Raw genomic sequence first — 16,656 nt, forward strand, 5'->3', positions numbered from 1 at the left:
CCTTTGGCTTTAAAGAAAACAGTATAAAGATATAACAGTTGCAGGAGGGTTGAAAAAAAAAATACAGGAATTTTTTTTTTTTTTTTTTTTTCTCTCTTTCTTGTTCCTTTCCTACTGCTGGTCTGGCAACTTCACAGCAAAGAGTAGTGGGAGCACTATTATTGCAGACACTGCCTCTAATACTGTAAAGCTGCAGAGGCCCATGCTGTATAAAGGCTGGCTTTTCTAAGTGTGAAATCACTACGCTAATTCAAAATTGCCTTGGTATTTGTTGGGCTTCATAAGAGTGGGGATTGAGTTTATTGATCCAGATTTAGTGTAATTTCACAACAGGGTCCCAAGAAAGTACTCTGCAAATTTCCACATATGCTAATGATTTTCATTTTATTTATTTTCTCAAGACACATTTTGTTGCTTCCCCAACTAATCCTAGTCGCTTGAAATTTATAAGGTCTTTTTATAAGGCCTTTGGGGAAATGATATTAAAACATTATTAAAGGAATGATTTGTTTTGCTGCAATCTCTACTAATTAATAGTCAGACACTGTGTTAACCATCTTGTGCAACATGCTGTTGCACTTAAAGTAGAGCTACAGAATGTAGTAGCTATGTATGTAATTGCAATAGTACTCTAACAGTCATTATATGACAGTGGGAAATAAAAACCCCAAAGAAAAAACCTGGAAAGCCAGGTGCTGGGCATGCAGGAGGTAAGAAGCCATGAGAGCTAGAATTAAGGGGCTTTTAACGTGTGTGGCATGGCTTCTTGCACCCCCCAGTCAGTTTGTAATTATGTCTGCCTTTGTTGACCCAGCTGAAGGTCACTGAGAAGAGAGATTCCTGCTCATCTTGGGTAGGTCCAGCTTGCTGCTTCTTTCGATGAAGGGTGGAAAGCTGGAGGCGGCCAGTAAGTGTAGAGCAGTAGAGTTACTGCCCCAGAGCTGTAGTGCCTCCAATTGCTAGGAGACACTTACGTGGCAGTTGCAGACTCTTGAATTGACAGATGAGAAGTAGGATGGGAATGGGAGGACCATATGGACCTTGATAGTAATAATAAATTTGTAGAAATTGGCTGCACGGTTTTATAATTGATGTTAAGTAAGCATGGTATATTTACTCTGCTAAAGAAATCTTGTTTGTTTTGCTTTACATTTTAGGCAGGGTCTCGGAAACCTTAAAGGAATGCTTTGTATGCACTAGTATTTGTAGTAATAGTTAAAACTTCCTGTTTTAATAGTTAAAACTTGCTCTAAAAATGGTGCAGATTCTTAATTCAGGTGCAGATTTTTAAATCGTAGGTTGTGTAAGAGACAGTGGTTGTGAGCCTGACAGTACAGCATTTATTTTCAGGGAGGAGATGTAGAGCTTTAATTCACATTCCTTCATTTTTTGGAACAACTGGTTGATTAAGTTTTGTCAGCATCTACACTTGTCTGTAGAGTTCCCGATCTATCAAACTGCCGGAAGATTGAATGGCAAACCAAATTCCTCTTGCATTAACAATAGATTTTTGAAATAGTGTGTTCTCATTGATTGGATGATTTTCACACAAGCATAATTCCTTCAATCTATTAAACTTGCATTTTAGTATACTACTAACCACAATCATTGTCCACGTACAGAGTATTTTTCACATTAGTCATTTGACTGACATCATGATAAAATTCAATCAATAAAACTTTAAAACAAATGGGAGGTTAGCATAGGTACAAAACTGTGGCCATATCTCTGTGCAGTTTAATGACCAATGTAAAGTTTAGACTGAAGTGATCTAATGGTTTCTTCCACTGTTTAGCTCCCTGAACCAGTGAAAGTTCTACCATCTTATCTTGGTGTTTAGATTAAGTTACTTAACTACACTGTTGTACTTTAAATAGTATAACATTTAAATATGATTTTTTTCCTCTATGAAAAAGGTCTGCTACAGTCATTCATGAGTTCTTTGGGGAAAGATTTTCTGCTTTATCTTGTCTGTCAAAATACGCGTTTTCTTTTTTCTAACATTTGTTTTGTTTTGTTTGACACTTTAATAAAGTGAGTGAATACCCAGCTGTTGGCATTCCCAGATGTGGTCCAGCAAGTCCGTTTAAAGGACACTTGAGTACTAAGAGTAATGGTAAGTAACACGTGCTTTCATCAGAAGGTTGACATGGTTCCTTTTATGTGAATTCATTTATTTTATGTTTAAAATGTTTTTATAATTAAAACCTTTGCATTGAGCTCAATTGGTGAAGTTTAATAGTACTTACATGTAGTATGCATTACTGAAAATACTTTTCAGGAGTGAGTTTTGCCTTGACGCTCCTGCTAGCTAGAAACAGCAAGGTATCCAAATATATATAGATATCACATCTATATTAACTGGAGTATACATATGGTTACTGCTTTAAAGAACCCTTGAGGTTAAACATATTCCTTTACATTCAGTAGTTTACATGAGCTAATATACGCTTCTGTGCCATACTGCCACCTCAGACACTTTTTTCAAAAGAGCATGGAATGGAGAAACAGGAAGTTTCCATGCTGATGTTTTCATAGTTCAACTTCAGCCAAGTACTTCTGTAGCTATTTATTGAGTTAATGGCTCAGTGGGGAAAAAAAAACCAAAGGAGACAGGCTGATTTCATGTGATAGTAGGTGCTAAAGAAAAATGACTGCCATTGAGCAAAGAAGTTAACACACAGTAATTTAAAGTTTGTGGCTTTGAATTGCAGTTAATAACTGTTCAAAATTTTAGTATTCTTCTGCCTGCCTTTATAATGTTTAAATATATTTTAATCTTACAGCTTTCTGCATTGACTCCTCCCGAAGTCTAACTAACCAGTACCTGATCAGAGATCACATGGTGTTTCACTATAACAAAATCCTTTCAGCCAAAGGTAAAAATGTGCATATGTGAATGAACTTTTTACCCCCAGGTTTAGCTCATTCTTTCAGAATAGGCTCATATCAAGAGGGAATGAATTGGACTGTAGGAAGTGTAGTTTTCTTCCTGTTTTGTACTCGGACTGATGTCAGCAGGGAGATATGGCCGCTACTTAATACTACTTTTGTATTATTGGAATGGGAAGTTTTGGATGAAAACATTTTCCTTAAGTGCTACCAAAGATACTACTTTAATTTTAGGGTACCTTGTGCTGTATTCTCTTCATTCTGCTTTTGATGAAATAATGAATTATTAAATAATATGCTGAACTTAAAATCATGGAGATAATCACAATAGCAAGCATACAGAATTTGTTTTAGGAATGAGTGCAGAACATCTTCAGTTAAACTCAGACCACTGTGTCTTTTCTTTTTTTCTTTTTTTTCTTTTATTTAAAAATGTTCATTATCTTCTGTTCATATTTCAGTCAATGGCACTAGGTAGTTTTAAGGACTTTGAAAATTGCCCCATGTGTTTGCAAATGAGAAAATCCTGTTACTAACGTGTATTACTGAGCACTAAATATGTATATGATTTTTTTCACATATTTTAATGTTAGAAGGTACTTATATTTATCAAAAGACAAATGCACAGAGCTAAGAAAAGTCTGTAGATAGTTGTTAATGTTGTTTACAATTCACAGCCTATTTTCATTCTTCATAGCATAAACTTGTCTTGGGGATCTCAGTCCTAGAGATATTAATGCTAGGGCTTGGCAGGATGTCCTGAGTGTTTAAATTAAATGCATAAAAGTTTGCAGGATATGAGTTGCAAGAGAAATGTTTTTTGAATGCTTCCGAAAACATTGTACGCTGTTTTTCTAGGTATTTTCAGAAATAGGATTTTGGAGTTGGTTCTGCTGATTCTCTTCACCATCCCTCCTTTTCTTAATGTCTGCTTTAAAGAGAGGTACACTGGGGCTTCAGATTCTGCCAGAGTCCATGCTCACAAATATGCTGTCATCTCTCTATCATGTAACATACTCGGTATCCTCAGGTGTGCAGTGAAATGCCATCAGCACAAAGTCTATAGAAACCTTTTGTAAGGAATCTTCATTTAAATGATGATTCTTCCTTCAAATATATATTTTACTTTAACATCTTTATCTCAAAAATTCTCTGACTGTATTAATATCAATCTAATACTTTAAATACACAGTAACTAGCATATTTTAAGATAGAGAAAAATTGCTGTGTTCTAATTAAATTAGTCTTTGTTCTGTGTTTTATTGCTACATTTTTCGAGCCACCACAAATACTAAGTAGATACTGAATCACTCACATTTTTTTTTCTTCTTATTTTCAGCAGCTGTAGACTGTTCCGTGCCCAAAAGTAGGTTGACCAGCATCAAACGTAAGTATCTGTGATATGTTAATTCTGCAAAAGCGTCTGTAAAACTAACTTAACAAAACAAAAGAGCCAGAGGAATAGAAGAGTAACGATAGAATATAACCCTTAATAAAGCGTTCATGTACCTGCTTGTTTCTTCAGCTTTTCGCATACTGCTCCAGCTATTTGTAAGAATCTCCAGTGAATGTAATGCTAGTAAGATGGACCTAGTCTGTTAGTGATTAGTTGTGCTTAGGATCACAATTTTGCTTAGGATTCTTTTCATCCACACAGTTAATGGAGCACGTCAGGAGAATTTCAGCATTTTCTCTCTCCTTTCTTCTGATACGATGTGAGATTGAACTTTCAAGAAGAGAGCTTACTAGTGCAAGGTCAAGAGGAATTTTGGGAATGTGGGCACCTGGGGACTGGGCCTGAAACTTTTCATTCCATTTCTCAGAAAATGGAGCCAGTTACAAGCACGCAGCCCCACAGCCTGGATTAAACTGCAGTTACTTTTTCTGGGAGTTGTCTCATTTCTTAACGCCGTTTAAAGATATCACTACTGTAGCCTTACTTCATAGTGTTAGCTTTCAAATCATTGATTTATGGAATACTAAATGAAGTGTATTAGTCAAAGGGAATAAATAGCAACTGTTTATTAAAATAACAAACGTGTATTTCTGTTATCTGTCTTTTTCACTAGTGAAATTAGAGAAAGTTCTTTTTTTCTCCAATTCAATATTTAGTTACAACTGCTGAGGTACTAGAAAAAATTAAAGTATTCTTTTAGGATGGAAAGATAAATCTTCTGAGGACAGAATACTTTGTGGTTAGTCTCAAATCCAGTCAAACCAGAGTGATACTGCCTTGTAAAATGATCAGAGTAACTAGAGCTGATGCAGGAAATCAGTCATCCTTTTGGCAGAAAGTCTCAGTTTCATTAGAAGTTTTTTCAGTACTTCTGCATAATGGGTTGAGACTGAATTAAGCAACAAGCTGCACCAGGATCAAAGATGCTGTATGTGGGCTTGCCTTTTCCTGCTTTCAAAAGGTGCAGCACAAGCAGCAATAGTATGGCAGTGATATCTAGAGTCTGCAGATTGCAGTAGGAATTTCAGATCACCTGTTCTGCAGAGTCATTTGAAAAAAAGTCTTCCTTCTCATGCCCCAGCTCTACCAAGATTTGCTTTGAAACAAGCATGAAAATACAGGGTTGGTGTAAGAAGAAAATTTACACCTACGTGTTTGTGTAATAAAACTCTCATGTAGCTTTTCTTTCTGCATCTGCTAGAATCTTTCTTAGATTCCCTAATTAACAATTATTCTTCCATACCTTTTCAGGTCTTGGATCTTTCTCAACACTGACAAATGCCCATTTATTTTAGAGTCTGCTGTCTTTACAGATAAAATGCTTCTGAGCTGATAGCTTGTGTGTTTCAAGCCAGAATGAGTTTCCCTGAATAATGAGTTCATTTTGGGAGACAGTGACAGTGCCTTAACCTTAACAGATAATCGTCATGACACTAGCAGGTGTGCTCTGTAGTGAGGAAATTTCCATTTCAGATAGCAAGGCTTTGTGCAATATGTTTCTCTTTCAGTTCATCTTACTCAGACTGGTGTCTGACTATGTAACTCTGTCCTGGTCACAGACAGAGCATTAATCTCCTATACAGGGTGTGATGGAAACATTTCACCTTTGTTGCTGCTTTTGTTCTTACCCATCTGTTTGGTAAAATTGGTACACTAAATCCTCGCTAAATTGCTCTTTCACGTATTTTCAAACTGGGCTGGAAAAAGCTGCTGCTGTGTTTTATCTTATTAGAACGTGCATACAACCAACACAGCCCTAGAAGATGCTTCCTGTTCACAAAGATAAAAAACTTGAAGCTAGGGGGAAAAAAAAAAAAAGCCTTTGATTACAAAAAAATTTCTTCAATTTACCTACTGTTATTCTAGCCTAAGACTTGGGAGTGCTCATTGTTACTTAGTTGAAATTTATTATATTCCCAAAATAGAGCTAGCTCATAAGGTGAAGCTGCGCGTCATAGTTCAAGGACCGGGATCCTAGTCAGTAGCACAGAATTCATTTGGAAGAAATGTTGGACTTACTTGTCGGTCTCCCAGAACTGAGTATCCAGTGTGGTTAGAGCTTTTTATCCTTAGGTTTAGCTAAGTTCTAAAATATAGTTTGATTGGTTGATGTTCTGCACTGAGAGGAATTGTGCAATTATAAAGTGACAATGAATTTGCCATTTTTAAAAATCTTTTTAACAAAGCAATAAATAATGTTGTATTTTTTTCCCTAAAAATGGCTTCTCAAAACAGTATTATGTCTCTGCCCCAGATTTCAGGTTTTATTTTGTGAGGTACTTCATGTTCTCTAATAAAAATGAGAGTGCCGAGTGAAAGATAGAAAGCAAAGTAATAAAGCAAACTTATGTAAACAATAACTTTTTATTAGAATATTCCTCAATGTAGTGTTTTACTTTGCAATGCTGAAAAATGTTCCAAATTACATTTTCATCTTAAATTGTCTGCATAAAATGCTACAAACACTTAGTTTTCTTGCAGTAGAAGATTCCCTTTTTTTTTTCCTGCAAGAGAAATGTCTCAACATCTGGTTTCACTGGAGTTCAGCACTTCCCCCAGACACAAAGCTGGAAGTTACATAGCTTGCTTGCTGGTTCTGTTTACCGTTTCTGAAGAGGGTCTTTCTACCCGATAGAGATGAGAGACACTGGTTCATAGATTTCCCGTCCAGTGATTTCGCTTCAACAGCTCAGTCTGTATGCATTGTCATTTCTCCTAATGTTTTGGAAGCTCAACTTCCGTCGTGTACCTGCCTTCATGGAATCACAGAAATGTTGGTTGTAAGGGACCTTCAGAGGTCATTTAGTCCTCCTTGAGCGTCCTGCTCAAGATAGGACTTCTGCCAACACTAGATCAGTCAGCCAAGTCTTGGAAGCCTCCAGGGATGGAGATTCTGCAACCTGAGTAACCTGTTCCAAGGTTGCAATATCTATGTAGCTAAAAGATTTTTTCCAGATGTCCAATTCAAACACTGTGAGGATTAGAACTGAATTTACTTGAAAGCATTTGTCCTGGTAATTCCGGTTTTAAAAGGCAAATTTTGGATGGTGGAATATAAGGGGTTTAGATGCCATAATTGAAATTGTTGTTTCGTGATGGTCAATGGCAAAAGTGTCTCAACTACAACAGGTCCAGGATTTTCATGTATGCATTTGTATCAGATACTTAAGATTATCCTTTCTTAATAAAAATCTTTGAGGATTAATATCTATACTCAATGAGTGCATGTAACTGATATTTTTTTCTGACCTGCTTTCTTCATATGTTTTGTCACCTGACTGAGATCACTTTATAAACAGATAAGAAACTCTGACACACAGGCTGAAATTTGTGCAGAGTTAGCAAAGGGATAATTCCATGGGGCACATCTACTTTAAAATTCTTCATTATTGGTGTCACTGCCTTCAAGGTATTTAAGGTTAAGACTACTCAGACATCCCTTGTCCAGTATCTGCACTATTCTTATAAACTCTAGATGTTTGGAGTGAAATTGAAAATTATTTTGATTTATTTCATACCTAAACTTAGAGTGGTTGGGGGTTTTTTCCTGCTGTTCTATGCATTGTTCATCAAGAACTACAGATTTCTGTACTGTAATAATAGCGCAACCAAATGTTACGTGTTCAGGTGTTAAGCTTAGTGCAAGGTATCATTTGTAGTGTCTCTGGCAATCCACCAGAGAATAGTTTTTCTTCCTCTGTCTTTTATGAGACAGATTATGTGGATATGACAGCGAATAGCTCGGGCAGTAAGAGTACTGAAAATGTGCTAATGAAGAAAGTAAGGGAAAAGGATTTTTAGAATATTTTCAAACCAATTTCTTTTTTCTTGCTGGACATGGGGGACACAATTTGTCCAGGCACAGTTGCAACATCAATATGACTAAATATCAGGGGAATCTCTACAGTCGAGGGGTTTACAGCTTTATTCTTCCAGTAGTTCTGTGCCTGTTATTGCCTCAACTGAACCATATTATTACTTTTTTCTTTTTGTATTCCTTGTCTTATTACTTATTGCATCCCAAATAAGGTTTCCATTCCCCCTCTATTTCAAAAGAGATTTGGGAAGGGGGGTAAATGTTCAGTTTGAAATGCTAAGATTTATTAATAGCATAGAGTTACAAAACAGAATTCCTGCAGATAGTGTTAAAAAAACATCCCCTGAAAATGTGCTTCGTGTACTGCTAAAATAGCAGGTGAGTATTTCCCTTTGGGGTTTTTGCCACGAATCAATCATTAGTGTTTAAGAATTAAACATGATACTGTAGTTGGCATTCTCCCTGGCCAACTGAATGTGTTCTGTCCTTAAAGTGGATTTAGTTTCCACTGTTCTTTTCCTGGTATCTTAGCTGGCAGCGAAGTAGGCAAGCTGCCATGCCACTGGGCTAGCAGTGAGCATGTTCTTGTGTATTAGATCAGCTTTATTGACTTAAAATAGTTGTTAAAATGTGAAACTTCTTGAAATGTGAAACTTCTATGTTCAGAATTAGTCCAAGCATGTTGATTGATACCAGTGGCCATTAGAAGTCTGTGGTTGTGGAATTTGTGCCAGAAAACCTGACAAAAGCTATGCCAAGTAAGACAGCTGCTGCTACACATGCCTGGTTTCTAACAGTACTAACTTTTCAACCCATATGTTTAGAGGTTTTTCCACAGGGCATATTGATAGTACAGCCTGAACCCAGTGATTAGTGTGCTTGGGAATGCAGGTCTCTCTGATAGCGGGGCCGGGGGGAGAATAAGAAGAAAACAAAAAAAGTATTCTGAGAAGTTACCCACCAAAAATCTGTTTTAGCCTGATGGAACTTGAATACTTGGGGGGGGGGGGGGGATTGAGAGATGGGGAGAGACAACAATTCAGACTGATTAGTAATGTTGTTTTTCTACTTTTGGGGGGGTTAGGTTCAAGTAGAAATATCAAGAAATATATATTCTTATATAATTCTGTATTTAAATTTTAATTTTTCATGTGATCACATATTTTACATTATATGTCTATCTTTTATGCCATGAAAAGCAGAAATCTATGAAAAACTGTCTTACCTATTTTGTTGTTGCTGCTGTTTTACAGGAAGCTTTCACAAAATCTCCTCATCTTTGATTCTTAACTTGTCTGTTGAGTCTTGTCCTTACATACACATTTCTGAAAATGAAAGTTAGAAGCAACTAATATAAGTTCTTTAAAGGTCAAACACTCAGCTAATTCTAACATATATGTTTTCAGAGTTCAGGTATGTCTTTGGTCATACCAGATATACCAGATGTTCTGTTTATTTATCAATATATATCAATTTTTGGAGAGCAGGAAAACCCACTGTGTAAAAAACCAAAAAAACCAAAAAAAAACCCAAAACCACACCTCCCTGGGCTATTAGCATATGGAGTGACAAAGGACTAACCTGTATTTCTAACTGTAGTAATTTTACTTTCTTTTTGCGGAAGTTATTTACTTTAAAGCTTCTTCTACAGAAAGGTTTTCTTTCTTTTTTTATGAAAGGTAATGCATTTTAGGTGTGTATTCAGTACATCAAAAATACGTTTTTCACAGAGTTTATAGTTGCGAATAGACATTAGATCATCTAGTCTGGCACCATGAGTTAAGCAGACCAAAAATTTCATCCAGTTGTGTTAATATGGATCTCAACAGCCACACTGAATATGGTAAGTAAAGCACAGAAATAAGAAAGGCCTGTGGTCTTGACCTGTAAAGGTCAAGAAATAGAGAAAACATAATTTCCTTTTGTAGTTGTTTCAGTAGTTAATCATCATCATTATTATTGAAAATGTGTCCCTGATTTTTAATTGAATTTACCCAGTTTTACCATCTGTCCACTGGGGGGGTTGTTTTTATACCATTTTCCACTATTACTGAGGATCACAAAACAGTTGTAGCATACCAGAGAACCAGAATAAAATTATACTTTCCACTTATTCTCAATATTAGCTCAGTACAACATGTCTAAGTTGTCCTTGGGGGCTGCCCCAGTGGTACCCTGAGACAAAACCCACTCTCCAAGCCCACCTAGAAGCCAGGTGGACCTCTCTCTAGGGTACATGAATGGAGGTTTAACTGAGCAGGCTCAAAAGTTTTCTACAGCATTGGTGCAGCGTTTCACAACTTCCATGTAGTAGGCTGTGCACAGGCTGCTGTATTCTTCATATGGCTGACAGAACTATCTATGAGATGCCTCTCGGATGAGGACCACATACGGGGATGTGAGGTGGATGGATTTGGGATAATCCTGTACTTCTAGCCTCTCCCGAAATTCCTCTGAAGGATTCATGTCTCACTGCTAGGCTTTATTTCCAAGCTTTAGCAATGGCCAAATTTTGCTATTAGTAGCTTTGCCAAGCAGTACCACATTTCTGAAGTACATACCCTGATACAAACATTACTTTCTCTTTGATACAAGCAAGGCTGTAGTATCAAGCCCTTAATAAATCCTCTGTCACCTTTTTTTGTGGTGATTCCTCCCTTATTTGATGAAACAGTGCTACTGATAATGGATGTGAAGAAGGACTGCAGAATCGTCTCTTAGAGTTATGAAAATTAAAATTTCTGTGTTAAGAAATTTAGACTTAGACTTATGAGAAACCCAAACTTCACACCCAATGGCAAAATTCAATTTGCATTTGATGAGATCTCACCCCAGGTGCTAAAATGATGGTGTATTGGGGATTTGTGTAGAGCTAGGAAGCTGGTAGTAAAAATTCTTACAGAAGGAAGAGCTTGCTTGCAGAAGTAGTATCACCAACTGATACGTTGAACGCTTTAGTTATGGTCACTGCAGGCACTTCAAGCTCAGCAGAAATTAAGTTGATGTTTGCATTGTTTATCCAAGAGAATTCATAAGGGAAATAATAACCAGAAGTGTGTTACTGCAAAAATAGCTGATATAAAAACGCAATGGAGAAATGCTCAGTGTTGGACAATTCTTTTGAGATACATTGTTCTGCAAGCTGAACTCAATTTAAATCTAACTTAATATTTCATTGTCTGCCATCTATTGTTTACATCAAAAATGAAATAACTTGAAGGTTAACTGCCAATTGTACTGTGATGTGACATACGATAAATTTAGAGGTTGGAAGTTCAGAACAAAGGACAACCACTGGCATTCCAAATCATACTGTCCTTATAGGCGCAGAGCTTTCAAGCTGCTTAGGAGTGTGGTATGTATGATTATTTTGTTTCTTCCAGGTTTATGACATTTGTTTTATAACTCTAAGCATGTGTCTAGAAATAGTGCTGCAGCCTAGGCTTGAGGAAAAAAGGATCAAGCTTATAGAGGGAGGATTCTAACAGGGAAATACAACGATGTGATCTCTGCTTTGGAAGTGTGGTGTACTCTGTGAAAGGGTATTTGCCTAGGCAAAGGGGTTACTTCTATGACAGACCGATCAGCGTTTTATAGGTAGCTCTTTATGGAGAATGCTACAGTTTAACTTCTAAAATTCATGGTCTTTCTTGTGCTTCCTCTCATTGACAACAGAATTAACAGAACAGATTCATGGAGTTGGTGCAATGTGGTTTCACAGACTGAATTTATCTGACAGAAAAAAAAAATCACTGCTTTGTTTATATTCTAATACATTTTCTCTTTACTATACTATAAATCTTTGTGGTGGTTTTGAGCACAGCGGTTAATGAGATATAATTAATCTCAAAGTCTCTAATAAGGCTTTAAAAGGAACTCATGTTATTTGGATCTATAGACTGTATTTTTTTTATTCCTAAATGTTTAGTTTTCCCTTTTTAAAGAGATGAAAAAAACCCCAGTGGTTTTCTTTTTTCTTTTATTTGTGACAAGATACTTATTGTCTTGAACTTTTCCCAAACTTAACTCTACAAATGTGATATGTTTCTGGAGCCAATGTACAGTAAAAGCTACTTGCAGTGAAATTATTAAGTATCTGTTAATAAACGCAGTTGATGTTTAGTTCCTGCTAGTCTATGACAGTATGCCACGGGCATTCTTGTCGAATTTAGTTTATTAACCTCACTGAAAACTAAAGAAGCTATCTCTGTGATTGGTTTGAAGCAGCAGATATCTTCAACAGTGAGCAACCTTTCCAATTAACAGATAAATCTCCCTTTTAAAACTGCATGTTTCTTCCTGAATGTTGGTCTCATTCTTTCTGCGTTTAATATATTCACAGCTGCACGACAAGTGGTTGTGTATGGCAGCCTTAAGTATCTTCAGCTCCCATCGGTTGTAATGTAATTAGTGTCTCAAAGGTTCAGGCCATTTGTATGATACCATTTTGTGTCTGGCTAAAGTCAAATGGAAAGACTGGATTCTCCAGTCCCTGCTTGGGGAGAGGACATGTGAAGTAAGGGGAGGTAGGCAGCATGTATGTTTTTGTGTCTGTACCTGTGGCCTTGTCTGTGTTACTTGCTGACTGCCTCAGGGCTATCCTAACTTACATCTAGCTGTCTGTTTACACCTACATTAAGTCTTTTCAGAAAGAATTTCTTTATCACTTGCTTTGCTGGTTACACAGTTCCTAGCTTTTACAGCCGATCTAGCTTGAAAATTCCCTAATTTGGCAATAAGATGGGTACACTGCTGGGATCTTCTGCCATTCTGTATGTCTACTCTGCCTTTCAGTATGCATGAGTGACTTTATAGCTTTTGGAACGCACTTAATGGAGCTCACTTAGCTCCATTAACACACTATATGACTGGTGCAAGGCAAAGACCTTGTATTTCCCATGCAGGTGACAGTAGTCCCAATGGGTCATTCTGACATCCAAAGATAGCCTTAGCTGGCATACATACTGTTCTTTCTTTCTTTACTCATGGGTACAAGCCTTGCTTTGGCTGAGAAGAGTTGTAGCACACAGTCCTGGAGGAGGTTTGTAGTAGTTGGCTTTTATAGCTTTGAATGCTAGTAGTAAAGGCAGAGTCTGCCCATGTATGTTAAATCTCAGACTTTATCCTGTAAAGAGCAGAATAAGGACCACATGAGAACTCAGTTTCGAAACAATAGTCACGCTGCTTTGCACTTTGCCCAGAAACTCATGTTAAGTCATGGTATGCAGGTAGAACATGCAGTAAAGTGATTAAGCCTGCCTTGTCTTAGACAAACCCACTTTCCACCTAAGCACTTGAACATAAGGAAATTTCTGTTTCAGGCATCTACTTGCACTTACAAAATGAGACACCCATGCTTCCATATGATTTGCATTTTTGCTTTGTAGAGCTCTTGTTCATTCATTGTTTCCTTAGATATTTATTCAACACTCATTTCGGCCATCACCATTTTACGTAAGCAGTAGGCAAGACTGGAGTTTTTACAGCTTCCATGCATGTGCACACACAGACACACTCTGTTGGCCCAACGTAATTAATCTCGAACATATAAAACTTCTGACCTGTAGCTAATTTTTGAGTGCTTGTCTATAACTTTTAAGACAAACACATTTAGAAATAATAGTAATTTAGAGTAGCCACATAAGAATAATTTAGTGTAGGAAGAAAAATACTGAGTTTTAATTATTTAATGGTACAGTATATTTTTTCCTTCTGTTAGGAGGCATATTTTTAATTCAGAGTTGTAGAATTTAGCATATCTTAACTTCAGCTAATGTTTTTCCAGTAATAAAAGCAACTTCATATTGTAAGTACTCTAATGGAATAAGCTGAAAAAATCAGCAGCCATAAAAGAAGTTACTATGTATTTTACATATCAATTATAAGAACTGAAAGAAGGCGAAAGAGGGATTTCCCTGAGGAACAAGAGCAAGGATTTTACATCTGAAAGAATAATTTCTAGTTTAAAAGGGGACTAAAAGATTTAATAAAGTGAATACACATACTTAAATAATTCCTAGAGATTAACATGTCTGTAGCATTAATGTACACGATTAATGTATTTTAAAGGTTGATTAAATGTCCTCAGATTGCTGTAGTTCTCAGCTGTCTAGAAGAATGTACCATACCAATGCACAAATCCATTCCGTGCGTTAAGTATAGCAGTGTGTGTGAAGATTGGGGTCTACCAGAGTATGATATAAATACGTTATGAAACTGAAGAAGAAATCCACAAAGGCCTTTCTGTCTGTGTGTCTGTCAAACAAACCATTCATACACTTGCATCTGTGTTAAGTGAATGAGAAATGCAGTCAAGAGTTAAACCAGGTTTCATTGTGTATACAGACTTCAAAAGTGTGCTTGCTTCTATAAACCCTCTTCTTTCCCATTTGGAAATGAAATTATTAATGTTTTTCATGAGCCTCATTTGGATTTTTCAACTTTGTGAACTTCATCTGTGGCACCTGGGTGCTCACAATACACAAAAACTTTGGACTGTATCATGTAAGGTATCAGATGTAGGTGACTGACAGCAAACTCGAACACAGAAAACTTTCCCATCTTTTGGGTTCCTCTCTTTATCTGATGGCATAGATACCTACCTCATCTTCTGTGCTGCATGGACACTGTGAACGAGGTCTTGGACTGCAGACCAATGTAGACTGATCACAACCTCCCCTCCTGATCTGACAGTGGGCCTTTCAGTGTTTGCCTTCATTTTTTATGTTCTTGACATGAACATCCTTGTTTTGCCGTGGATTTCTGTACTTGGGAGACTATTCGCTATTTTTCCATGGTGTGAGCATGGATTTTTTACACGTCAAATTTACTAACAGTAAATGTGTTTTTTTCCTGAAATACTGGATGAGCGTACAGTCAAAGGAGTTCTATCTGTAAAAAATTGAGAGCAAACTTGTGAGTTTTTGAGCAGAGTGCTCTGTTAGCAGTACTGATCTTGGAATTCCTGCATAGTGGTGGATTAGTTGTGAGATGAGAATACTTCAGGGAAGCTAAGGTACAGCTTCAGCTAAGATACAGCTTTGGCTACCAGCTTACTCTTAATATTTTTCTTCTAAGAATAGAGGTAATTTTTTATAATTGCTGTGTGTTGGAAGTGGAATGTATCTCAATAGTCTGACTTTGCTGAGCAATTGGAAACCCCTATGATGTTTTCAAATCACTTAGGACAAGAAAAGAACAATATTTCAGTTTGTGTCTAACAAACTTTGTCTCTTTCCTAAGTTGCTGACCAGCAAAGAAGAGAGAGACTGAAAAAGAAGGTAGCCAGGTGTGAAGGGGAACTGAGTGTGGGTAAAGCTGCCTCCCGATCCAGCTCAAGAGAGATTGGAAGGCTGCTGCCATCCTTTTTTGGAAAGGTAGGTATTTTAACTTTGTTCAGTAGATATCATAGTCTACTTGCCTCCCATAATAACAGCTGATCACTGCTGTGCAGCAGCTCTAGAGGGAGGGCTGGCATATTTCAAGCAGCAGAAAATAGACAAGGGTCTTCCTGGCCTCTGCCCAACACCAAGTGCACGTCTCGGCCTTCTGATAAAGATGGCAGGTATCTGGATGAATAGTGCTTGTGGTAAATTCAAGCTCTAGTTACCCTTGAATTCTCTTGCTTTCATCTCAGCTGAAATTCCCAGTCCTCTCTGTCACTCCAGAGCTTTCTGCCATTTCCTAAGGCAGAACTCTAGTTACCACTAACCTTCCTAGCAGAAGAATTGAGACTCTTCTATTTTTTTTTTTTTTTTTTCTGTACCCAAAGTCCTACTTTGGAAATACGTTTAATATCTAACGGTATACTACATGCTCAAATTGCAGTTATTGAAAGTGAAAATAGTACTTAAGCCATCAAAATACGTGCTTTTCTGTCTATGTACATAGGTTCACTTATTTTGGCTGGCATTTCATCCAGATATGTGGTGTATATTTCCAAATAAATAAATAAATAGCCTAATAAATTACATTCTCTTGTTCATCACTGTAAAGGAGCAATTGCAAGTTAAAACAGAATGATGTTTTAACTCTGATTTTAATAGCAAATGCTTCATATGTTTTTTAAATATCTGTAGAGCTAGAGAACATTTCCAAGTACAGACAACTCACCATTAGTTTCTTTCTTGTGTGACTGGTTTTTGCAGCAGGCAGTCTGAGTGTGACCTTATTGCAGTGCAGAGGAATAATGCTTTGAAATTCAGTACATGGCTCTTAGTTATGGATGAAAGCGCAGGTGTGCATAAGAAAAGTGAGGAAATGTCATATTTAAAATCCAAATTTTATTTATTAACACCGTTTCTGTCTTTCCATATTATTTTCTGCAAACTGGAGGCAGGAGAAAGTTCCTTAAATTATTTCATCATGAGACCAAGTAAAGTGTGCTTAAAATGTTCACTATGCTTAAAATAATTACTGCATAAATTCTCAGTTTTAAAATGAAAGGATGCACTTGTGGTCTTTAATATAGTATTATAACAGACTGTCACTT

At 36.9% G+C, this 16,656-nt stretch overlaps 1 protein-coding gene across 1 annotated transcript in view; it reads left to right on the plus strand.

Moving 5' to 3' along the window:
- The first annotated feature begins 879 nt into the window (after positions 1–879).
- Positions 880–16,656, plus strand: part of SPATA7 (spermatogenesis associated 7) — a 33,149-nt gene continuing 17,372 nt past the window's right edge. The window contains exons 1-5 of the mRNA XM_009319519.1: positions 880–907; positions 2,036–2,116; positions 2,787–2,879; positions 4,232–4,279; positions 15,408–15,541. Of these exons, the coding sequence (XP_009317794.1) occupies positions 880–907; positions 2,036–2,116; positions 2,787–2,879; positions 4,232–4,279; positions 15,408–15,541 (384 nt within the window). The remainder of the gene's footprint in view (positions 908–2,035; positions 2,117–2,786; positions 2,880–4,231; positions 4,280–15,407; positions 15,542–16,656) is intronic.

The sequence above is a fragment of the Pygoscelis adeliae genome, unplaced genomic scaffold (genome assembly GCF_000699105.1).
Source record: "Pygoscelis adeliae isolate BGI_AS28 unplaced genomic scaffold, ASM69910v1 Scaffold71, whole genome shotgun sequence".
NCBI classification, from domain to species: Eukaryota; Metazoa; Chordata; class Aves; order Sphenisciformes; family Spheniscidae; genus Pygoscelis; species Pygoscelis adeliae.